A 26,662-nucleotide genomic window follows, 5' to 3' on the forward strand; every position below is an offset into this window, starting at 1 on the left:
TGGAGGTGGCTGTGTGGGGGCAGTGAGGCCGTGGAGTTGCCTGAGTGGTGAGATGGAGATGTGGGTGGAGGGCCTGAGAAATGTGGGAGATCCCAGTCAACAGTTCTGATTGGAGGACTCCTGCTCAGTTAGCTCCAGTGATGGCTTTGGGGATAGAGAAGTGCTCTGGTTGTGGGGACCTTCATGATAACTAGCTCTTTGGGGGCTGGGACTTTTGGCATCTCCATGTAATGATTTTTCCTTCTCCTGGAAGGCAGATGGGTCGTCTTTGACTTTCATCTCTTTGGTCCCAGATGATGGGCTGTATGCCTGAAGTAAGAGAAGAGAGCAGAGTGTGTGCTTTCCCCAGATTCCCTTGTAAATGGTCTCTCTGTATTTAGACTTCATGCTTCCCAGCCCTTAAGAAAGAATAGTGAGAGACATACTCTCACCTCCCCAAAGGAGGTAAGAGTTATGATTGGTTGTTGTGCAGTGGTTGTAAAGGCATAAATAATAGAAGGGATCAGGAAATTCTTCCACCTCCACTCCCCATCACCTTGCCCAACCTGTAGACTTGTCTGGGAGACAGGGGCATCTTGTTCTGGGTACCGCCTTTGCCTATTTTTCTATTGGATTGTTTAATTTTGGAATGTCGTCCTTTGCTGGTTCTATGTCTTATAAATTTCTTCTCCCAGTTTGTCAAAATCCCTCCCCCATTTCTTTATCGTGGATTTTGATGAATAGAAGTCTTAATTTTTGTAAGCTTTTTATTTTGAAATAATTAGAGATTTATAGGAAGTTGGCAAAAAAGGGGGAAGGTCCTGTGTACCCTTCATTCAGTTCCTCCCCAGTAGTCGTCCCTTGCATGTTTATAGAGCAACAATTAAAGCCAGAGAATTGACATTGGTACAATACACAGAGTTTATTACATTTAAGCGGTCTTACACATATTTATTTAGTTCTGTGCCATTTTATCACATGTGTTTATGTAACCATCACCAACCACAGTCAGGGTACAGAACTCCACTACCATAGGCTCCTCCCTACCACCTGTTTATGTAAAGCCATGTACCCCTCCCCCATTCTTAATCCATGGCAACTTTTAATCTGTTATTCACTTCTATTATTTTGTTATTTCAAGAATGTTAATAAATGGAATCATACATTAAATAACCTTTTAAGATTGGCTTTTTTTTTTTTTTCCATTCAGCATAATTCCTTTGAGATCCATCCGAGTTGTTACCTGTATCAACTGTTCATTCTTTTTTTTTGCTGAGTAATGCGATGGTATAGAGATACCGCCATCTGTTTAACCATATACCCCCTGAAGGACATCTGGGTTGTTTCCAGTTTGGGGCTATTATGAGTAAAGTTTGCTGTGAACATTTGTATAAAGATTTTTATGTGAGCCTAGGTTCTCATTTCTCTCAGATAAACTCCCAGGAGTGAAATTTTTGAGTCATATGGTAAGTGCATACTTAGTTTTATAATAAACCTGTCTCTCTTCCATTGTGGCTGTACCACTTTAATAGTCCCACAGGCAATGAGAAATACATTTTCCCCGCATCCTCATCAACATTTGGGGTTACCTCTGTTTTTTATTTGCCATTCTGGTAGGTATGTAGTGATATCTCATTGAAATTTTATTCGCATTTCTCTGATGGCTCACAGTGTTGAGCCTCTTTTCATGTGCTTATTTGTCATCTGTATATCCTCTTTGGTGAGATGTCTTTTCATGTCTTTCACCCATTTTCTGACTGGATTGTATTTTTTTTTTTTTTTAATTGGTGAGTTTTAAGAGTTCTTTATATGTTCTAGTTCTAAGACTTTTGTTGCGTATGTGAATTGCGGATATTTTCATCCAGTCTGTAGGGAAGTTTTAATTTTAATATGGTCAGATCTACCATTCTTTTTTTTTAACGGTTTGCATTTTTTGTATCCAGTTAAAAAAACTCCTCCTTTACCCTGAGTTTTTGAAAACATTTTCTAAGAGGTTCTGTTTTTTTTTTTTTTTTTACATTTTAGTTTTTAGTCCATCTGTAATCGATTTTTGTGTGTTGTATGAAATAGTACTTCAGTTTCATCTTTTTCCAAATGGATAAACAGTTGTTCAGCCACAATTTATTGAATGAATAATCTCTTCATTTCCCACTGATAGGCAGTGCTGCTTCTTTCATCCATGCCCATAAGCATGGAGGTTTGTTTTCTAGTCTGTGTGGTCTGTCCCTTTAGACTGTTTACCCCTTTGCCAGTACAGTATTTTATTTACTGTAGCACTGTAGTTTTGCTATGTCTGGTAAATATCTTTTGTTTTTCTTCTTTTCTCTTCTCCTTTACAAGTATTTAGTCCTCTTTGCTCTCAGATTCGCTATTCAGGATTGTGCTTAGAATTGCATTAAGTTAGAAGAGCAATTTGAGGAGGTCTTCCACATTTCTTATTAAATTTATTTCTAGGGACACCTGGGTGACTCGGTTAAGTGTCTGCCTTCATTCAGTTCAGGTCATGATCCCAGGGTCCTGGAATCGAATTCCACATCAGGTCCCTTGCCTAGCTGGAGGCCTCCTTTCTCCCTCTGCCTGTTGCTTCCCCTGCTTATGCACTCTCTCTCTCTCTCTCTCTCTCATAAATAAATAAGTTAAATTAAAAAAAGGTAAATTTATTCTAAGATATTTTATACTTGTCAATGCTAGTTTAAAAGATATTTTAAAATTGACATTTTCTGCCTTTTTCAGAGAAATTGCTTTTAATGGTTTGTCATGAAGCATGTTTGCTACATATTTTGCAGACAGTTTTTTATGATTAAGAAATTTCTTTTTTTTGGGACGCCTGGGTGGCTCAGTTGGTTAAGCGGCTGCCTTCGGCTCAGGTCATGATCCCAGCGTCCTAGGATCGAGTCCCGCATCGGGCTCCTTGCTTGGCGGGGAGCCTGCTTCTCCCTCTGCCTCTGCCTGCCTCTCTGTCTGCCTGTGCTCGCTCACTCTCTCTCCCTCTGTCTCTGACAAATAAATAAATAAAATCTTTAAAAAGCAAAATCTTAGTTTGCTTGTTTGTTTGTTTGTTTATTTATTTATAATATAGTAATCTCTACACCCGTGTGGGGCTTGAACTCATGACCCTGAGATCAAGAGTTGCATGCTCTTCTAACTAAACCAGCCAGGAGCCCCTATGATTAAGAAATTTCTTTTCTCAGATTTCTAATGTTCTTTTTTTTTTCCCCTACCTCTATTAAAATGACCATGTCTTTTTTTTTTTTTTTCTACTTTAATTTTTTAGTATGGTGATTTTTCTAGTGTTAAACCAACCTTGCACTCTTCTGATAAACCTCACTTGATTCTGGTGTATTGTTTAAATGTTGTTATATTCAGATTGCTTCTTTTTGTTTAGGTTTCTTGCCTTTATGGTCACGTGTAGAATTGGCTGTGATTTTCTTTTCCTGTACTGTCCTCATCTGGTTTTTCTCTCAGGACTTCATATAAGAGTTGTTGAGGGGGGCGGGCCGAGTTTCCTCTTCTCTTTTCTGGAGGGATTTGTAAAGTGGTATTATTTGTTCTTTGAACTGCTGTTGGATTTTGCATCACAAAGATTTAGCAATAGATGGACTTGAGAATCCATCTGTGTAACATCCTTGTCCTACAGAGGCAGAAAGAATTAAATGCTGAGGCTCAAATCCAAAGGGCACAGTTCCATGACTCAGCCATTTCATCATTTCAGAAGTCCTAAAGTTAAGGTAACAGCCATTTTATTACCTTCACACTGAAGTCCATGCAAATCCATTTAAGAGAGGCTTGGAAAATACCCCACTAACCCATCAAACTTGGTCCCTTAGGTTTCTAGCCTTATCTAGTGAAGTTGCAGAACCTAGGGAGGAGAGGGAGCCTTGGAAGACAGGCACTCTGACAGCTTAAGGAAAGCCTAGGAGAGCCGGCGGAACCCTCACTGGCTCCACCGTTGAGTAGCCGCTCGGAGGGCCCTTAATCTGTGTATTGCCCAGTGTGCTCATAGGGGATCACTTTCTTCTGAGTATCAAAGAAATATTCACCATGGGGTATTTTTTTATGAAAGTTGTAAAGATTCAATATACTTTTTGGAAAATTTCCCTAAAAACAGCAAAAATAAAATGGTCGGGTGTGTTAAATGACCCAGCTCCTATTATCTGGAATATTTTTCTTTACCCAGCAGACATTTCTTGAGCACCCTCTAGTGTCAAGCAGTGCTCTAAGGGCTCTTCACCTTTGAGAACTGGTTCCTACCAGGATGGATAAGAGGGCTTTTACTGTATTCGGGAATTAGCAGACCACTTCAGTTCACCATTTAGCTCATTTCTAGTGCTTGTTCCTAATGATGTAACGAAGCAAAAGGAATATGTCTTCCTTTTCTAAAATGACCAGCAGATTTGCAGGCTCAAGGTCTATACAGTTGACTGTCCAGATGTTTTTGGGCTTTATGTTGGTGGACTTTTTTTTTGTTTATGAAGATATGTGCCATGTCACCTAGCACAATGGTATATTAAAGTCATTCAGACCACGTTTCCTCAAGTGTAGACTTCCTTCCTCTTCCATTAGCAGGAGAAAACCACCACTCATGTAGCTCTATTTAAAATCTTACTCTGTTGGGATCTTGTGGTTTCGTGGTGGGAATCAAGAGGGGAGGGGTTGTTGAGGGAGGGAGGGTACACATACCTTGACAGTCTAGTTAACAATCGACCTTGGCAGTTCTGCAGTGGACAGATGGTTTTAGTTTGCTCTCAGCTGAGTTAACAAGACACTTTTCTCGCCCTTGACTCTCAGCTGTGAGACCCTGGCCTGATCTGACAAGTATACTCTCTAGGGGAATAGATGACAGGACTGAGAGTAGATAGTTTGTGAGGTCTCTCTTAGTCCTAAAGTTGTGACTTTTTGAACCTCCAAACATTGTGGAAAGAAATGAAAAAATTACATACATTGAGAGGCAGAATTCCACATGATATTAAAAAATGGATTAAAAATAAGCAAAATGTAAAAATATCACATAGGTGAAGGGAATTAAGAGAAAATACATAAGCAAAATGTACAAAATAGTTCCCTTTCCCCATGTGGCCTATTTTTACATTAGTGGGCCATATTATATAAAAATATATACTATTTGGTCCTAGATTCCTACAGATCATATCTTTGAGATTGGGCTTTGATGCTACTTTTTGAAGAATCCAGTCCTTAAAAAAATGTAGCTACTCTTGTTTTACTGATAAAAGTAAAAAGGAAAAAAAAAAATGAGTGCTTTAAGAGTGAATATTGGAACCTTACTGTGAGTTGAAAAATGTAACCTTCACTGTAATATGGCCCATAATCTAATGGCAGATATGGTTTGAAAGCCTTGCTGCAGCCTCCCCTGTGGTCCACGTGTCCTTCAGGAAGGGAAGGACATGTGGGAAAATGAGTGTACAATTAAAAAATAATTTGATCACATGCTTCAGCTTGGTTGGGTACTTGCTGACAAAACTCTCTCCCCCTTTTCTCTGTCAGCTGGAGCACTTAAGCACCCTCCAATGAGGGATCCCCTAAATTCTTGGCAGAAGTTATTCAAACCTAATTTAGTATATTTAAGGGGATCAGTTTTGTGTTTATCAGGCTCAGATAGCGTAAACATCTAAAGTTTTCAGTATTGTTTATAAGTATTGTTTTCAAACACATGTTCCTTATTCTCTAGGAACTTATTTTTTCCATTTACACCTATTTCTAAATGGGGTTACTTGGTGAATGTCCTCCAGAATTTTTCTAAGTCATATGCACTGCATCATTCAGAGAATAGAAATGACTAATTAGAGTGATTTGGGATTTGAATAAAGATGTTTTTGTCCATTAAAAAAAAAGAATCAGCCGTGCCTGGGTGGCTCAGTTGGTTAAGTGTCTGACTTTGGCTTGGGTCATGATCCTGGGGTTGTGAGATCAAGCTCTGGGTTGATTTGGGGTTGTGGGGCTCTGCACTCAGCAGGGAGTCTGCTTCTCCCTGTGCCCCTCCCTCCCACTTGTGCTTTCTCTGTCTCTCTCTCAATTAAATAAATAAAATCTTAAAAAAAAAAAAGTAGAATCAAAGGTTATCACATTTTGAAAAAAAAAAAAATCATCCGATTTTAAATCATCACCATTGCCTAAGTAGTTAATACTTATCAAGGGCCTGGTGTTTACAAAGGTTGTGTTGGGGGTTTTTATATATCATTTTATTTAATCCTTTGGAGAATTTTGAATTAGGTATTACTATCGTTTTTTAAATTAGTAATCTGGGACACAGAAATAAGTGCTTTTCTTGTAATGAAACTAAGCACGCTCCAACTGTACTATCTGTTGTGGTAGCCACTGACCATGGGTGTCAAACAATTGACATGTGGCCAATCCAAATTAAGATGTGCTGGAAACAGAAAATATACACCCGATATACTTGCTTTCAAAGACTAAGGTAAAACACTAAGAATGTAAATATTTTTATAGTGATTACATGCTGAAATGATAATGCGGTGGATTTATTAGGTTAAATAAGAATATTTATGGAAATTATTTTATTGAATAAAATTAAATATTAAAATTATTAAAATTAATTTCCTCCATTTCTGTTTACTTTTTTTTTTTTTAAAGATTTTATTTATTTATTTGACAGACAGAGATCACAAGCAGGCACAGAGGCAGGCAGCGAGAGAGGAGGAAGCAGGCTCCCTGCTGAGCAGAGAGCCCGATGAGGGGCTCGATCCCAGGACCCTGGGATCATGACCTGAGCCGAAGGCAGAGGCTTAACCCACTAAGCCACCCAGGCGCCCCTTCTGTTTACATTTTTGTTAACTGCAACTGCTAGAAAATTGAAAAGTACATCTGTGACTTGCATTCTGTTTTTCTTTTGTACAAATGGTACTCAAACATCTGTGCACACAGTTGAAACGGGCAAATAGTTCCATGTACAAGGCTTGTGACTTGTGGCATCCTTTTCACCTCATTCCTTCCTCCAGGGCAGCTGTCTTCATCTTGATCTTCATGTCGGCGCCAAGTTTAGCACTTAACAATTGGGTCCATATCACTAAATTACTCGCTGCGTTTCTGCTTTATTATTACTATTGCTGTGGCGGTTGTTATTGTTTTATATTGATTGTAGGCTTTGCTTCTGAAACATCCCCTTAGCATTCAAGGGAGCTCTCGCTCAGTTTAACCCCTGTACCCCTGCCATGCAGGTTGCACAGACACACATATTCTCCATCCTCGTAATATTGCTGTAAACATGACATTGTTTAGGTCAAGATTTAGGGTTTATTGTCATGACTACACATGCTTGCTGTGACTGAGCTATGTATGAAGTACTCTTTTTATTTTCTGCACAATTTTTGTTTATCCTGGAATCAGTAATTGCCTTGTTATTATTCGGTTGCCTAGCTTTCCACGTTCCTGTCCTAATTCAATCTCAGATTCTCTACCAGTTGTCTAAAGTCAACTATGTGTGCTCGCAGATACTTCTGGAGACGCATCTCTTGGAGACTCGGATACTGCTGTAGCCTGCACTCATGGTTCTCTCCTGGTCTGGCCCATGATCTCATGCAGGGAGGGATCTGCTTTCACCAGATCCTAGGATTTCCTCTGCCTTTTGCCCATCTTGGCCTTCCTGTTTCCTTTAGCTTCCTCTTTCTTGGTTAATTTCCTCATTTTGGTGAAGTACATCTTTAGTTAAGCTTCCTGAGAAAGGATGCATGGGATTTAAATTTTTTAAGACCTTGCATATCTAAAATGTCCCCTCCCCCTCATGTTTAAATGTAATTGGAGGTTGGAAACAATTTTCTTTAGAATTTTGAAGATACTTCTCTATTGTCTTTTAGTCTCCGGAATTGCTTTGAGCCATTTGGAGCCAAACATTCACTCACCACCCCTTCCAACTACCTCCCACCCTCTTTTTAAAGTTTTTTGTTTTTTTTAATCTCCAGTGCCTGATGTTTTACTGTGTTATATGCCCTAATATGAGAGGTTTCCATCCTAACTTTCATGTATGAGCCCTTCTATGCTGGTCCTTTAATTTTTAATTTATTCTCTCTTATTTTTCATCTTTTTTATTTTCGCTGAAGTTTCTGAATGACTTCACTGAACTCCAGAACTTCTGTTGTTTTTTATTTCAGCTATCACTTTAATTTGTTGTTTTCTGAAAGTTTCTTACTTTTTGTTACTGTGTTTATTGCTTTATGGCTCCAATATCTCCCTGATAATAATGGTAGTTTCTTAAAAAATGGTTTCCTTCTCCCTGCACAGTTTCGGTTTTGGCCAAGTAGTTTCTTTGCTGTTTGTTTTATAGAGTTGCTGTTTATGATAGAGTCTTTCCTTAGATGGCAGGTGATTCCTGGTTGTTCACTTGTATTTGAGAGTTGGCTATTAAAAAGATGGAAGGCAGATCTCCATGCAGATGTGGGGCTTGTGGGTGTTTGCTTCCCTTTAGAACCATCCATTGGGGCTGTTTCTTGGGGAATCTCTGATGTCAGTACTTATAGATCCTACCTTTTGGGTTAGTCCAATCCCTGAATAGTTTTAGTCTCCTATTTGGAGAGGCTAAGCAGGAGAGAGGGGTGTATTAGACAAGGTTCTCCAGAGACCCCGAACCAATGGAAGGTATATATAATTATTACAGGAATTCGCTCATGAGATTACAGAGATTGAGAAGTCCCATAATCCACTGTCTGCCAGCTGGGGAACAAGGAAAGCCCGTGTGTAATTCATTCTCAGTCCAAAGACCTCCTTAGGTCTGAGGGCAGGAGAGGGCAGGAGAATATGGGTGTCCCAACTCAAACAAAGACTTCGAATTCACCCTTCCTGTACCTTTTGTTCCGTTTGGGCCCTCAGTGGATTGCATGGTAACCACCTACACTGGGAGGGCCATCGGCCTTACTGAAATGCACCAATTCAAATGCTGATTTCTTCCAGAAACACCCTCACAGATATACCCAGAAGAAATGTTTTATTACTTTTCTGGGCATCCCTTAGCTCCCATAAGTTGACCCATAATATTAACCATCGTAAGGGACATGTGGGTTGGGGAAGATATCAATCAGTTTGTAAACGTTCCCTTAATTTTCTTTTTTCAGTAGGGTTTGCCGTACTTTATACTGTGCCCAGAGTTTTCCAGAACAGATCCTCTGTCTTAATCTCTCCAAAAAATAATTCCCCACATTTCTGCAAGGGTGAGAGAGAACAGTTGGTCTGGCTGAGCATAATAAAAGGGAGTAGACTCTTGAATGATATAGGTTTGAATTGTGTGGGTCTACTTATACATGGATTTTTTTTCAATAAATACAATACCGTACTGGGCGCCTGCATGGCTCAGTTAAGCGTCTGCCTTCAGCTCAGGTCATGATGCGTTAGGCTCCTTGCTCAGCGGGAAGCCTGCTTCTCCCTCTCCCTCTGCCTGCCGCCCCCTGCCTGTGCTCTCTCTCTCTCTCTCAAATAAATAAAATCTTAAAAAAAAAAAAACCCACAATATGGTACTATAAATGTATTAACTCTTATGATTTTTTGGTGGCAAAGGCAGAGGGAGGGTGAGAATCTTAGGCAGGCTCCATGCCCAGCGTGGAGCCCAAGGCACAGCTCAGTCTCACAACCATGATGTCATCACCTGAGCCACAGCCAAGAGTCAGACACTTAACCAGCTGAGCCACCCAGGTGCCCCAATGGTCTACTCCCTTTAAATATCTGATAGAATTTATCTGAGCCTGTGCTTTCCTTTGTTGGTGGTTTTTCAGTTGCCAATTCAATATTTATATATATATTTCAATAATTTATATATATAAAAAGTAGGCTCCACTCCCGTGCAGCCCAACGTGGGGCTTGAACCCATGACCCGGAGATCAAGACCTGAGCTGAGATCAAGAGTCAGATGCTTTATTGACTGAGCCACCCAGGGGCCCCGATACAATATATATATATTTTTAAAGATTTTATTTATTTATTTGACAGAGAGAGATCACAAGTAGGCAGAGAGGCAGACAGAGAGAGGGGGAAGTGGCTCCCCGCCGAACAGAGAGCCCAATGTGGGGCTCGATCCCAGGACCCCGGGACCATGACCTGAGCTGAAGGCAGAGGCTTTAACCCACTGAGCCACCAAGGTGCCCCCCGATACAATATATTTTTAAGACTAGTTTTAAGTAAGTATACATCTTGCAACTACTTACTGTTATTTGGTTATTCAGCCAAACTTTCTCCTATCTATTACCCAAATAGAGGTTTTGATATACCTACTTACAAACTTTTTTCTTCTCTTAAAGGTCCGTAATTATACTCTGGAATCAATAAGCCATGGAGTCAAAGAAATTTGCCGTTAAAGTAAGTAGTGCTTAATAGTCTTTAAAATGGTTAATCATTTTCTAATATAATTGAGTTCTGTGTTCACTGACAGTTGAAGTTCTGAACTTGCTTTCTACTCTTTAATATCTTTACTGAAAACTTGAAGTAAGTTATTGAAGATTTGTATATTAAGAGTTGGGGGGGAGAAAAAAATAGTTCATATGGTTATGGGGGTTTCTTGCTTCAAGTCTTCTATAAAATGCTTTTAGGTCATAGCTTGGTCCTTAATGTTAAAAACTGTCATTCTTATATGTATGTCTGGGACATGATTTTTTTTTTTTAAATTAATTAATTAATTAATTAATTTGACAGAGAGATCACAAGCAGGCAGGAAGGCAGGCAGAGAGAGGAGGAAGCAGGCTCTCCGCAGAGCAGAGAGCCCGATGTGGGGCTCGATCCCAGGACGCTGGGATCATGACCTGAGCCGAAGGCAGAGGCTTTAACCCACTGAGCCACCCAGGTGCCCCCTGGGACATGATTTTTGATAATGACAAAGCAGATAGAAATGAGGTAGGCAGTGAATGCTGCAGGTGGGTGAATGCCAGGAGAGAGATCTCTTGCCTGGCTGTCCTCTTTTATTTTCTTTTTGTAAGTATCTCTCCTCTGTCCCTTGGTGGGCGGGTGCTGAGACCTTCTCCATTGTGGGGAGATGGGAGAACTATGTGTGAAAGGTATGGGAAAGGAGAGGGGAAGAATTGATAAATAGTGACTATGAGGTGCCTAAGATGCCTTCACCAATGCTGGCTGCTGAGGACATTTTTTCTGTGCTCGTATTATTATATTAAGTACATTCACAACACCAAAACAGACATATTACCATAGTTAACCAGATCAGATACTACTTAGTATTGTAGTTATATCTTATTTTTACCAAGTCCTGGCTTATTAGACTTACACCATATTAATAAATTTCATTGCTTATCCATGTGTTCTGTAGTGTATCTTTTTATGAGAGGTTATAAGTGGTGAAATTTCATCATTTGTCTCTCTAAAAAATGTATTTTTGTCTTAAATCTGGAAGGTTGGTTATAGAAATCTAGGATGAGCATTATTTTTCCTTGGCATTTGGAAGATACTTTTCCATTGTTTTCTGGAATCTCTTATGGCAACTAAGAAACTTTGTAGTTACTGATTGATGTTTAAAACCACCTTTAAAATTTAGTAGCTTAAAACATAAGCCATTTTATTCTCTCTTGTGATTGTGTAGGTTGCCTGGGATCATTTGGGTCATTTCTCTTTTTGATGGTGGTCGGGGCTGCAATTATCTGGGAGCCCAGTTCAGCGGGAACATCAAAGATGACATGCTTACATGGCTGTCACTTCACACTGGCCGTGGCTGGGGACCTCACCTGGGTCTGTTACTATTGCCTGTCAGTTCTCATTCACATGGCTGATCTGTCTGGCTTGGGCATCTCCTAGCGTCGTGGCTGAGTTTGAGGGATGGTGTCCCAGGACAAGAGTTGCTACAAGAAAGAAGATATCTTGCCAGTTCTTTGAAGGCTTGGGCTCAGAAGTCTCACTTGGCACTCATACTACATTCTGTTGGTCAGAGCACTCAAAGGTCCCAGCCCAGGGGAAGCTGCAGCTTTTGATGTAAGAAGCAGCATGTGCCCACAGGGAAGCAAAGATTGTGGGGGCGCATCTGTGGAGACTAGTAACCACAGAAGTTTCTCTCCTGCCACACTGTGATTTCTTTCTTGGTTATCTTGGTTATCGGCTTTTTTCCTTCTAGCTGCTCTTAAAATTTTGTTTTTGGCTTTGATGTTTTACAATTTGATTATGAAGCCTCAAGCCATAGACTTTATTTATCTGGCTTGGGATGCATGTGCATCTTTATTTGAAAGATACAAGTCTTTTTTATCAGTTTTGGAAAATCTCAACCATGGTCTCTTTAGCTACCATGCTTTATCGTCTCTGTTCTCTTCTTTTGGAACTCTTATACTGAGTTTTCTGAGTAGTCTCATGTAATAGTTTCTTCTGTGCTGTGAGGGTGATATTAGCCTGACCGAGACTGAGCCCCGACAGGCTGTGTGCAAAGCTCTGCCAAAACTGGCAGTGGCCCAGCCGGACAGTTCTGGTCAACCACAGATTTTGGACCCGAGGTGCCTCATGATGCTGGAGAGGAGTCTCTTGATTTCTAAGCCATACACACTGATGGGGCAGATTTGGCTACCGTATTGCCCCATCTCACAGCCGGCTGCACCACCAAGGCCTGGACTTAGCTCCTAGATCATACCAGACAGGGGAGTTCCTCCAGCCATGAGTATCAGATTAGCAGTTAGGGATCTAGACAGCGTTCTGACACATTATATGGAAGATTGTGTGCATCACATTGTTACTGTCTCTGTGCCTCTGATCACACAGGCAATGGGCCAGTGCTTCCCAAATCATGCACCTTAAAAAGCCCCATAACCCAAACACTGGGATCCCATTCTGAATGTGTGACATCCTTCTTGCCAGATTGTCTGTGCTGGCCTAGGGTGTCATGGGCAGTGGGGGACTCGCATACCTGCTACCGATGCCAACATCATGTGCCTTCTCCGACGAATGCTCCTCAAGTAGGCTTGCATGAGTGCTGCTTAGCCACTTGCCTTTTCTTTTTTCATCCTGTGTCTCTGTGTTGCATTCAGAGTGCTGTTTATTACACATCTTCCAGTTCATTAACATCTTCTCATCTGGATTTAATTTGCTGTTTAATCTGTATTTAATCAACTCTTCAATGTGTTTATTTTTCATGACTATGTTTTTCAGCTGAGAATTTGTGTTTTTTTTTTTTTAATTCAAGTTCTACCAGTCCTTTTTTTTATATGCTTATCCTGTTTTTAAAATACATTTCCACATCCTTTTATCTTCTTTATAATTTTAAAGTAATTTATTTCGGGGCACCTGGGTGGCTTAGTCATTAAGCATCTGCCTTCAGCTCAGGTCATGATCCCAGGGTTCTGGGATCAAGCCCCGCATCAGGTTCCTTGCTCAGCAGGAAGCCTGCTTCTCGAACTCTTCCACTCTCCCTGCTTGTGTGCCTTCTCTCGCTGTCTCTCTCTGTCAAATAAATAAATAAAATTTTAATAATAATAATAAAGTAATTTGTTTCATAGTCTCTTGTAGACTGTTCTGTTATTTCTATTATATACTAAGTGTGGAATAAATTGGTGATTGAAATTGCTGGATTGTTCATGTGTGTAATTTTTAATTGTGTGCTCATTTTCAGTCACATCCTACATGTGCATCGTGTGCACATTCACGTGTGTGCATGTGCATGCACACACACAGACACACACACACACACACACACACACACACATTCTAGTGCAGTTGAGCAGTTTCAAGTTTACTTCTGTTGGAACCACTGGCATTTCAGTGGTTTTGGACCAGGCTTCACATTAATTTCATGGCTTGGGATTCCACCACCTTGTGGGTAGTACAACTTTGCAACCTACGAAAGAGTCTGGTGTAAGGTTGGTGTTTTTAGTGTTTTCTAGGATTTTCCTTGCTGTTTTCCCTTCCCTTCCCTCCTGCTAAAGCCATCCACGTCGCTTTCCTTGGATGGCAAGCAGTGATATTTTTTCTTCTAGTTGCCATTTTCATGAAGGTCACAGTTTATCAAGAGAATGAAGGAAAAAGTTCTATGGAATAGTTCCTACTCCAAGAAATTATGGACAGCCTTACCTGTATGAAATACCATAGAGTATTACAGAGATATCTACAAATCCAGTGCTTATGTGTCAGGCATTGTACAAGGAACAGAGGTTGAAGTTTCTTACAGCTCGGCTTAACTGGGATGAGTTCCTTCTGAACTCTCCTTTCTCTTCTACCCATTTTGGGCATTAGGATCCTAGCTCTCTGCTATCCTTGCTCCCACATATGCTGTCTGCCAGGCTCATACCTTCCAACAGGGTGATTTTTTTTTTTCTCCCTTTTCCCCACTTTATTGAGATATAATTGACATATAGTATTGTGTAAGGTCAAGGTGTACAATGCGGTGATTTGATAAACCTATGTGGTGAAATGTTTACCAGAGTAAGGTTAATATATCCTTTGCTTCATGTAATTACCATTTTGTTGTTTCTGTGGTGCAAACATTAAAGCTCGACTCTTGTAGCACCTTTCTAGGATACAGTACAGTATTGCTAACTGTAATCACCATGCTATATGTTAGGTCCCCAGAACTTACTCATAACTGGAAGTTTATACCCTTTGACCGACATCTTTCTATTTTCCCTACTCCTTAGCCCCTGGCAGCCACTGTTCTATTCTGTTTTTGAGTTTGAAGTTTTCAGATTCCATATATTAGTGAGATCATACAGTATTTGTCTTTCTCTGACTTGTTTCACTTAGTATAATGCCCTCAAAGTCTATGCATTTGTCACAAACAGAGGATTTCCTTTTTTTATGGCTAAATAATACTCCATTGTGTATTTACACCACATTTTCTTTATTCATTTGTCCATCAGTGGACACTTAGGTTGTTTCCCTGTCTTGCCTTTTGTGAGTAATGCTGCAATGAACATGGGGTGCACATACCTCTTTGAGATCGTGATTTCATTTTCTTTGGGTGTATACCCAGAAATGGAACGGTTAGATCGCATGGTAGTTCAGTGTTTTTTGAGGAAGCTGCATACTGTTTTCCATAGTGTCTGCCACCAGTTTACATTTCCACCAATCATGCAGCAGCCAAGGTTCCCCTTTCCCCATGTCCTCACCAGCATTCCTTATCTCTGGTCTTTTTGATAGTAGCCATTCTAGCAGGGATAAGGCGATAATGGTTTTTGATTTGCATTTCCAGCAGAGCAATTATTAGTACTATTAGAGGTTTGTTTAATTAGGAGTCTTTTCAAACAGAGAACCATCTTTTGCCTTTGATTTTTTTTTTCCTGTAGTGTACTTGTTTTCTATTTTATGGATTTTTTAAAAATTTTCTCCCTTATATTTCTTTGAGCAAATTTGCTCTTCTCTGTCCAGTTTAAGGTGGGAGCTTAAATCATGGAATTTGAGCATTTCTTCTTTTTCAATATATACACTTAAAGCTATACATTTTTCTCTCCAAGTGTTTACTGCTTTAATTATATTCGTCTTGTTTTGTTAGAGATGCAGTTTAAGTAGAGATTTTGTTCTTCAAATAAACATTATTTTCTAATTGTCACTATGATTTCATTATTTTTCCTCTTTGGGAGAGAGAAAGAGAGCAGAGGGAGAAGGAGAGAGAGATTCCTAAGCAGGGAGGCCAGTGCAGGGGTTCATCTCATGACCTTGAGATCAGGACTTGAAGTGAAACCAAGAGTCCGATGTTTAACTTACTGAGCCACCCAGGTGCCCCTGTGATGCCATTTTTGATCACTGGGTTATTGAAATGTATATTGTTATTGGAAATTTTCTAATCATTTTCTTATTTGGCATAATTCCTTTGTCTGTTTTGGAAAGTATTCCATAAACATTTGAAAAATGTGATGGTCATCAGGTGCATTGAACTATATGTCATTTAGATCAGGTTTGTTAATTTTGTAATCTAATTTTTTTTTTTTTTTACTAGTTAGTAATCTGATATTTACTAATAGTGTTTTTGTTTTCTTTGGGTAAATACCCAATAGTGGAATTACTGGATCATCTGATAATTCTATTTTTTCATTTTTTGAGGCACCTCCATACTGTTTTCCACAGTGGCTATACTGGTTGCATTTCCACCAGCAGAATACAAGGGTTCTTTTCTCTTCACATGCCTGCCAACACTTGTTTCTTGTGTTTTTAATTTTAGCCATGTGACAGGTAAAGCAGAACAGAGACATTCTCAGAGATGCAAAATCTAAAAAAATTTCCTTCTAATGTACCCTATTTTAGGAAGAATGTGGTGTTCCAAAGTGAGGGAGTAAACAGAGAAGGAGTGAGTTATAGGGTCTGGGAAATAGGAAATCTTGCAGGTGAGTACCTGAGCAAATCCCATGGTGATCAGCAGTGTGTCGTTCCTAGAAAGCAACCAGTCCAATTGGCACAGGACTTAGAGTTCCATGAAAGATGGCTCCAACAGGAAATGAAAGGATGAAATACCTCATGTATTTGAAAGTGGAGAGGAGTTTTTCTTAGGTCTGTCAGAGAATGTGGGAATGGTTTAGTGATAGCATATAGGAAACTAAACAAAAGAAAAATGAAACAACCCTTCCTTTCTTGTGCAAGTTTGGACGGTAAGCATAGTATATACCCTACCTGGCTCAGTTTGGAACAGAATGTACATTTCATGTTGTGAACTCCAGATATTGGAAGGCTGGGGAGGGCAATGTGTGGGTGGTGGGTTGTAAGCATTGTCTTCATTTTCAGTAGAAAGTATGTGAAATTAAAATAATAAGAAATTGGTAGTAATAACATAGTATTTAGAAACATGATAATAAATACCAGATCAAATAGCTGAAGTTTTCAGTGTCGTTGGTCTTGATGAGAGCTGGAGAGGGTGGTGACAGGATAGGGCAGAGGAGGCCTGTTTTTGATAAGGCATTTTAATCTGTGTATATATATCAGTATAATCAGTAATTAAATGAGTAAGTAAAGTTTAAAAGGAATTAATCTTAGCAAATTTTCATATAGATGCATGTACTGGATTGAAAAATCCTGGGTTAGAGCATGGTTTTTAAAGTAATAGAAAACCAGATGAAAACCAAATAGTTCTCCATTTGCATCTCAGTTGTTTATTCTGAGACTTTCCCTGGAATGGTATTAATTATCCATGCAAACAGCTTATCCTTCTTCATTTTTAAAAAAAACTTTTAAGATTTTTTTTTTTTTTTAAATATTCCTTTGACAGACACAGAGAGAAAGAGAGCACAAGCAGGGAGAACTGCAGGCAGAGGAAGAGGGAGAAGGAGGTTTCCTGCTGGGCAGGGAACCCGAGGTGGGACTTGATCCCAGGATCCTGGGATCATGACCTGAGCTGAAGGCAGGCACTTAACTGACTGAGCCACCTAGGCGCCCCACTTATCCTTCTTCAAATGCAGAAAAGTCTTTTGACCTTCCTGCCTGTAAGAGGGCCCTAAAAAAAAAAAAAAAAAAAATCCAAACCAAAAAAAGGAAAAAAAAAACAAAACAAAACTGCTATGTCCCTGTCCTTGAACTTTTCTTATAATTGTCTCCTGGGCCAGAATTCCAGGAAATGGCAGCAGTGAATGAGATGACAGAGTCCTTGGAACCACAGCTTTCAGGGTCTCTTGACTTCTGGGTCACTACAACTTGTGGCAGGGAGATAAGTCCTATACTTCCATAACTCCTTTCTCAGTCGGGTGTAGTGGTGACAGCCGACACATATGTCCCCAAGTTTCCTTAGTGATCTTAATTCTAGCTCTGCGCCCACCCCAATATTTTAGAATTTCCAACAAATTATATCCCACAAACTAGCTACTTATTTTTGTAAATAAAGTTTTATTGGATCACAGCCGCTCCTTTTTGTTTTCAAATTGTCTCTGGCTCCTTTGATGCTATGTTGGCAGAGTTGAATAGTTGTAACAAAGATCTCATTGCCTGCAAAGTCTGAAATATCTCTCTATATCAGTAAATCCTGTTTTAGGTGTATAAATCTATCTCTTAAAGCACATCTCACTTCCTGCTGGCCACAGTTCAGGTGTTCAGGAAGCACACATGACCAGTAGCAGCTGTATTGGACACCATGGGTCTGAATCTGTGCATCCATCTTGGCCCCTGTCAGTGTAGGTTTTCAACGAAGTTACCTAGGGGTTAAACTGGCAGCAAGGGTGGGTAAATTAGCAAGGCCAAGACAAGGCCATTTCCTTTGCAAGTGGAAACAAGAAATGGACATGGTCATAAACTGTATTAATCATGGACTTTTATCCATGTTTTGGTAAGAAGTTTTAGTTTTAGTAAGAGGAAATAAGTAAAGAAATAAGAAAATAAATTTGAATAAGGAATTATGGTCGAAAGTGTCAAATCAGAATATATGGTGTTTGCCTCTGAAAAGCTTATGGATCCATCCCCTGCTTTAAAGTTATTTTTGAAAGTATGTAATGCTGCCAGGTCTCACTCCTGATAATAATTACATCTTAGGATTTAAAGTTTTCAGCTCTGGTTCCAGCAAAGCAGTACTTTGAAAGGTTCCTACCTCATTGTCTGTCTCTGTTTGTAGATCATTTCCTCTGCTTCCTGCATCTGTTTTCTTGGATTAGTTAGGTATTACACCAAAGTCTAGAATTCTTTTGGCTACAAAGCCTGCTCTGCTGCTTCCCCTCCCCCCAATCTACTTTATTGTGGGTGGGAAAATTTTTGTTGGGAGGGCTTGATTAATTAGAAGGGATTCCTGGCTTCCCTAGCAGTGGCAGCCTGGGAAGATTACAGAGCCTGGCTTAGTGACAGGCCAATCTGTATTTAAGGAAAAACTCGGACCAGACAGATTTCCCTGGAATGTGGATCTGGCTTTGTCTTCTTTCACAGAGAATGTGTAATGACCCCCTCCTCCTCTTTCTCACCCACTCCAGGAGACTTAAAGCTTTTACTTTTGCTGTTGATATTTGTCCACTCTATTCTGGGGAGGGTGGGGAGCTAGAGTTTTGGGGGTAGAAAGACTGAATCATTTTCTGAATCTAAGGTAACAGGTTTAAGATTTTATTAATGTTTAGGAGGAGAGGAGAGATTTTACTTTTTTTTTTTTTTTTAAGTTCCCTGCATCTTTACTATCTATTTTTCTTTCTACTCCTTTGTAGCTATTATAGTTTTAGGTACTGCTCTGAATTTCAGTTAACCCTAGTCTCTGTATTCCTTAGAACAACCACAAAAAGAGAAATATGTCCAAGAATTGACAGTAATTTCCCCTTTGTAACAAAAGTAAAAGTGAAGAGCAGTGCTTTGAACTTCTAGAGAAAGAGAGAAAGTTGAATAGCAAATGGGCTTTTGTCTTGCTGGCTTGCCTCAGTGAACCATTTCAATTCTGTGTCCTAGGTTTTTAAGTCTACCTAAAGGGGAATGTGGTACTGACTTTGTCATCAGCACTCATTTGAGAACTGATGTATTAACTTTATGTATGACATTAAAAAAACAAGATTCATACAAATATTTTCATACCAGTTGAGTTCTAGGTAATGATTTTCTACTATATTTTAAGAATAAAACTGAAGTGTCTTAAATCACAGAAGTTTTAAATGATTACATTCTTTATTGGAAATGAATTTGAATGAGGAGTGTGTAACCTTTATCCCTGGGAATGTTTTTACCGAGGCATTTGTCTTTGTCTTTTTAAAAAGGTAAAAAAAAGTATCTCTGTATTTCTTCTCGCGTATTTAAACTCTTCATCTTTCAGTTCCTTCTTAATTCTGTCTGTTCCTTGGGAGAGCTTTAAGTTTTCAAGACCTAGAGCCAGTAAGAGTGTGCCTAGTGGCGAATGACATGCTTCAGCTGAAGTAGGCTGCTGTTTTTCCCCTGTTGCATATTATTTGTTCTATTACACTGGCTGGCCTGGAAACCATAGTCAACTAAATGTGTTCTGAGTACTTGATAGACTCCAGATAAAGTTCACCAAGTGTACTAATGGTCATCCAATTCCCAGTTAATTCTGCCTCAGACTTAAAGCTCTTAGGTTCCTTCTCACTCAATAGGGCATTTGCTCTGAGTGTTGATGACTTTGAAACAAAGTTCTTGTTGGTTTTCAAGTGAAACTTCCTTTTCCAAGTGTTCTCTCTGTCTTTCTGGCCAGATACCCAGTTTCTGGACTTTTCTTTCCCCAGTCCCTTCCTGTGTGTGTAAGCTCATGTATTCTTTTTTTGGATGATTAGAAAGTGCTTAAATACAGCCCTGGCTTCTTGTCCTCTTTTCAGTTTCAACTTTCCACCTGCCTCCATTAAATCTCTGCCTAAATTGATCCCCAAAACCTCAGACGGAGAATTCAGTGTGTCATAGTTTTCTTCTAAACTGGCTTTTGCTTTGAATATCCGTGATGCTACCCTCACGCATCTCGGGCTTGTCAAATTGTGATATCTTCTTGTCCTGTATCCATGATAACCTGTATAATGTATCTACCCTCTCCAGAGTGTCTTGGGCTTGCTCCTTCTTTATTCTTTTCTTACATGCAGGCTTATGATCCTTTGTGGTTTGTATTTCTTCATTAATCTCTGGATGATCTCTGTTCCTTTCCTGTCCTGCCATTCCAGTTTATCTACACAAGTGCCAGGATACTGTTTTCTTAACACCATTTTCATCATGTTACTTCCTTAAGTGGTCAGAGTAATTCCTTTTGTTTAATCAGATCTGATCTGAACTCTCTGGCTAGATTTAAGACACTCTGATAACTGTTCTGTCTTCCTCTTTAACTTTGACCCGTGTTTTCATCTCGGAACTTGGGAACAAGCCCACCTATTCCTCTGAAACTGATGCCTTTGCAGTTCCTGCAGTGATCTAGCCTGTGGTTTTCTCTCTTCCTGTTCGCTCTTACCTTTCCTTCCTTAGTCTCTGTACAACAATCAAGCTTGTACCAGGCTTGATTAATGACTTGCTTTTCCTTTGACACACAATGTAAACTTTTCTCACATTGATTATCCTTTGTTCCTTGGAGTGCCATGTGCAGCTTCTGTTTTCTATATGATCACCAATTGTTTATATGTATGTTTACCATTGCTTTGACAACATCCTATCCCAGCCACATTCCCTGAGAAGAAGGGCCTTTGCATCTTTCTTATCCACATAGGCCTTGAGTAATCTGGAATATTTCTGAGGTGCTCAATACCGCCTCCCTCACTTTCCTTATTACAGATACGAGAAGTTTCTTTCCTCATGGCTCATGGAGAACAGGGAAGTCATTTGAGCTTAGTGTTACTTCTTCTGGTGTTGTTATTATTATTTCATTTCCAGACAGGGAGTGAATGTTGTAATCCTCAATTCGTGGTATATTTCTTTTCTTAAAAAAATTTCATCTCAACCTATTTCTACTTTTAGGAGCCTGCGGTTTCACTTTGAAAATATTTTAAGTAATTCTTTTGAAAATAGCCTCTGTTAATAGCCAAAATGAACATGTGTAGTTCGCTTCTGTAGGTCTTTTAGGAAAGTGAATTATTTCAGTATAAAGTTAATCATTTGGACATTATTATATTTTAATTAGCATCTCAGCTTTAGACCTTGATATTTTCATTTTTCCAACATACACACATATTCTGTGTATGTTATAACTTGCTCTAGTTTAAAAAATAATTCTGGGTGGAACAGTAGACTCAGAATCTTTCACCAGATATAAGAACTCAGTTAAGTTCTTTGTATTCTCTCTGAAGGCTGTAGAGGGCATCGTTGTTCTATGTTTTGTTAAGTATGTGTTGTCTGCAGACATTGTGACTCAAGGAAAAGCAGCAACTAAAGTGCTTTTAAAATCGCTGGCTCATTCCTAAATTATCATGACATCCTAAATGCGGTGTTTGTTTGCCTGGGAGCTGTGTGCATGCTCTCATCTGTAGCCTGTTATGCCTGTGGATATTTAGTTTGCTGTGTCTTACAATTGTCCTCACCAGGAAACAAACACCACCATTAATGGCAGCAGTAGAAAACAATCATGACAACCCAAACTATCCAGAGTGGCCTGAGAGAAAACATTTTTAGAGTGACAGAAGACTGCCTCTGGTGTGTTTCCTTTCCAGATTTAGGAACCGGAAGTAATGGGTTGAGAGTGAGGATCCCCCTTGTCCTTAGAAAGCTTGGACAGCCCAGCCCTGCCCTGGTCCTGGCAGTAAAAGCTGGAGGGTTTGTTGGGAGTGGTACAAGTCTTCGAAGCCATGGTATTACACTTATAGCTTTTCCTACTCACCTGCCTTCTTGCTGTCTTCACTGTTCCTTTTGGGAACGCATGGTTGAAGAGGTGGGGTGGGGGACCACAGAGTTCTTGCATTCTTCATTCCCTGGTAATTACATGCAGTTGTCATTCTGCTGAGATAGCTATGTGTGCAGCAGTCCAGTCAGCCAAATCATGGAAGGGTGTACAGTGTTCGCTTACTGTCCTTTAAAAGTTTCTCTTGTCATAACGTCTTGGAATACCCATGATTACGTAATATAGGAAGCTTGGCCACTGCATATATCACTTTGTCACATGTGAGTAGCATGTGACAGTAACATTCTGATTTTAAGACTATAAGAAACATCAAGTAATGAGTTTTTCCTGGTGACCCTACATACTCACACAGGCATGTGCTATATTTTGCAAGTGTTGTCTGAGATGAGAAGGAATGTCATACTATTTGCATCACAAAGGTGTAGTGTCATATAGATGCTGGCAAGGCATATGCCAAGCTTCATATCCCAGTTCTCATTACCTGAAAATTCACTGTATATTATGGATAATATTGAGGTCCTGTCTATTTCCAAATTTCTGTAATTGGCTATATTATATTCATGTTACTTTAAGTTCTTTTATAATACTTATTGAAATTTAGATCATCTGGTTTTTGAGGAGAGGATTCTAGAAGATGAAATTAGCATTGGACATTTAATTAGGTTTCCTGAATTCATACTGTGGTTTCACTTGGGAAAATTGGGTGATTTGGGGCAAATCCTGTTACCTCTCTAGGTAACTTCGTTTCTTCAACTTAAGAGAAGAATAGTAGCACTCTATGTTTGACAGGGTTTCTTGTGGGTATCAGATTTATAATAAAAGACAATGCTGTGCAAGTGTTTGGGAAAACAACATTTTATACATGTCATGGCCCTCAGTGATTATTTTACGGTGATAATTTGCACAGTAAAAGAGGGATTTGGCGTCAGTATCTCACTTGTTCCTGGTCTCATAATTCTTTGGAGTGAGGACTAGTCTAATTCTTTTCACATGGGAGGTGTCACTTAGCAAACTTACATTTATGCTGGCATGCAGGGCCCTGGGTTAGGCACTAGAGACACAGACAGGGCTTGATGATCGCTCTTCCCTATCCTCAGGAGGATTTGCAATGAGAAATGAATGTGTCAAACTGTGAATAGCAGTAGGTCAGTGGAACATGGACATGCCAGAGTGCCTTGCTTAGCTGAGATGTCAACAAATGAGTACAGTAGTCCCCCTTTACCCATGGGGGGGGTACATTCCAAGACCCACTATATATGTATAAAACCAAAGATAGTACTGAACCCTATAAGTACTATGTTTTTTTACTCTATGTACATACCTATGGTAAAGTTTAAATTTATAAACTAGGCACAGTAAGAGAAACAACAACAATAAGAAAATAGAACAGTTGTAATGATATACTCTAATAAAAGTTATATAATGTGTTCTCTCTCAGAATATCTTATTGTACTGACTCATTCTCCTTGTGCTGATGTGAGATAATAAAATGCCTACATGGTGAGATGAAGTTAGGTGAATGACATAGCGTTAAGCTGCTGTCGGGCATAAGCTACTACGTATTGTCAAAAGGAGGATCATCTGCTTCCTGACCTTGGATGACTGTGGGTAACCGAAACTGCCTAAATTGAAACTGTGGACAGCTAATATGCAGTGATTTTGTTCAGATTTATTTTGAATGGGATGTTGTGGCAAAGCCATAGGTCAGTCATTCGGTTTGGTATCCTATTTGTGTGTTAGTTTACGTGGTGGACTACAGTGGCCGGTGGCCAGGGCTAGAAAGGGGCTTAGATGTTAGTCCTTGCTCTTCCTGACTATGGCCAGGTGAGTTCACCTCCTTTGTTTTAGTATTTATAGCTGTGTAACCAACTAGCCCCAAACTTCCTAATCCCATGGGTCAGAAAATCCAGCCAGTTAGTTTTTCTGCTTTACATGACATTGGCCGGGGTCACTCTCTTGGATGCATTCAGATACCACCTTGGCTGGAAATCTCAAGAAGGCCTCGCTCACATGTTTGCTTTTCCTCCATGATGTCCTGTTTCTTTGTTCACAGGATGTCTCATCAATCAGTAGTCTAGTTTGAGCTCCCTTCCTTATAGCATGGCGGCTGGTTTCTCCAGAGAACATGGCAGCAGAAACTGCCAGCTACTAAGGGCTGTGTCTGGAACTAGTAAACTGTTTGTTCTACCGTATTTTATTTTATTTTTTAAAGAGTTTATTTATTTATTTGACAGAGATCTCAAGTAGACAGAGAGGCAGGCAGAGAGAGAGGGGGAAGCAGGCTCCCTGGTGAGCAGAGAGCCTGATGCTGGGCTCGATCCCAGGATCACGACCTGAGCTGAAGGCAGAGGCTTAACCCGCTGAGCCACTCAGGCGCCCCTCTTCTACCATATTTTAATGGTCAGCGGATCACAAGGTCAGGAGGAAAGGAAAGAGGCTCTACCTCTTGACAGGAGGAACGGGGAACATACACAGAGGAGGTGCGGAATTGTTGGTGGCCATCTTTGCAGAGTTTTTACCAAAGTTCCCTTATCTGTTAAATGAAGTGTTGAATTAGGGAGTCTCTAAGGACATGGTTGTCCTACATTTTTATGATTCTGTAAATTTTTATTTGAGGAATTTTTTGTGTATGTTATAGTGGAAAGAATTTGGTCTTTGGAGACAGAAAGGCCTGGATTTAAATCAGGGCCTTAACATTAACGTGCACTTTTGAAAAGGACTTATTCTTTTCTGAGCTTTTGTATTCATCTGTTAAATAGGGTTAAATAAATAGCATTAACATAAACTCCCTTGTGGGATAATTGTCCATTTTAGCCCAGAATGATCCCTCAGAAAGTGTTAGCTTTCTTAACTTTCTCTTCATTTTACCTGCTATGGGCCTTTTTCAAAGCCAATAGTAGTTGAAGACATTAATTGTAGGTCTTTTTAATTCTGATATGAAGATGTTCAGGTATTTAATCACGTTTTGTGGGTGCTAGGATATTTTTGTGAGATTGGGAGCTCAACCAAGACGATTCAGTTCGCTTAGCCATGGTGGAGTTATGAATTATCTCTAGAACACCACTGCTATTTAGAAAACATGCTTAAAAATAACTAATTTGAAAATATATTTTGGTCTGTGAACAGCTGACTTATTTGGCATTTCTAGTATCTTTTGTCTGGAAGAAAGAAACAAAACCATGTGGGGTGGCCAGCATTCTGTCTGGCGGTTTTGGACTGTGAGAGTACACGCCCACGGGCCAGGACCAATAGGTGACCTGGGACATGTGCTTCCACTGCCATGTGAAATGGGTCCAAAAGCTCAGAGACCAAGGGGAATACAAGAAAGGAAAGACAGTACTCTCTAAGGCACTGGTTCTCAAAGTGTGTTCCTTGGACCAGCAGCGTTAGCATCTCCTGCACTAACTGCAGTGCGTATTTTTGTCACAGTGTTATTGTGAAGGTTAAATGAAATGATTAATATGAAGTGCTTAGCAAAGGTAATCATTTTAATAAATATTGGACAGTATAGTAACACCATCATCAAAGATAGTAATCATTTTGATTAATTTTTTTCTTCTGGGATGTTTCAGGCAGCAACTTATTTCGCACTTCTTAGAGCTGCCAGAGTTCTTATTAGTCCTTTTTAAAGTTTTGCAGTTGCTCTGTCGGTCTAGCTGTATTTCATGTTCTTAAGTAAATGAAGACTTGTTTAAGCAATGTCTCAAGGTGCTTCTTACAAAAGCTCATAATTCTGAAGAAGATATTCCTCCGTCTAAAGTGATGTTGAGAAATCATATAACATAGTTATGCAGATAGGTTCAAAGCCCTAATGTTTGTGGGAGTCATTAATGCCATTTGATGAGTCCCCAGGCAATGTCTGAACTCTGGAGTTTGCTTTTGAAGAGTCATTCTCTCTCTAGATCTCCTTTCTTTCTTCATTTTAGATCTTGATGTCTTTAAACAAAAGTCTCTGTGGAGTGTCTCCCCCCCCTTTTTTTTCCATTTGTGGTCACATAAGGATCATGGTTAACCCCAAAAGGAAGGCCAGTGAGGCTGTGGGGGCCTTGGTTGGGGCCTGGAGCCACTACCCCTCAGCCGGCTGCCTTATTCACTTCCTCTTTTCTCCCCCTTACCACTACGTTTAAGCCAACTCCCAAAGTGAAAAGCAGTTTATTTGTCTTTGGGGCTTGCTGATTCAGAGGCATGGGTGCTCTCTGGGATGTCACTGTCTGACCGCTGAGCTGTCAACCATCCTTTGGCTGAGCTGTCAGCTTCCTTGTGGCGCCTCCTTCTAGGACTAGAAGTGATGGTTTTCCCCAAGGAAGCTTCGGGTTCAGGCCATGGCCAGTGACTGACCGTTTGTCTTGCTTGTACTTGCTCGTCTTGGCTTTAGTGTTGGCGCTCATCCGCTTGTCTCTTGCCTCCTCTGGGCCAGCATGTTGAGTGGCTCCTATGAAACTGCTGTTCCCTTGGAAGGTGAAATACTCAGGCAGAGCCAGGGACCCAGAGAGCATTCTGCTTCGAATCTTCAAAAGTGGTCCCTGCAAGTGCTCACGGGGTTCCATGGAAGGACCC

General features: G+C 40.0%; 1 protein-coding gene across 1 annotated transcript in view; it reads left to right on the top strand.

Annotated features, from left to right (window-relative positions):
- The window catches only part of SLX4IP (SLX4 interacting protein), a 190,535-nt gene that overhangs the window by 10,355 nt on the left and 153,518 nt on the right, over positions 1 to 26,662 (top strand). Inside the window, 1 exon segment of the mRNA XM_032859187.1 lies at positions 10,236 to 10,293. Coding sequence (XP_032715078.1) covers positions 10,267 to 10,293 — 27 coding nt within the window. The 5' untranslated portion in view covers positions 10,236 to 10,266.

Source organism: Lontra canadensis, unplaced genomic scaffold, assembly GCF_010015895.1.
Source record: "Lontra canadensis isolate GAN:19392208 unplaced genomic scaffold, GSC_riverotter_1.0 scaffold16, whole genome shotgun sequence".
Lineage (NCBI taxonomy): Eukaryota > Metazoa > Chordata > Mammalia > Carnivora > Mustelidae > Lontra > Lontra canadensis.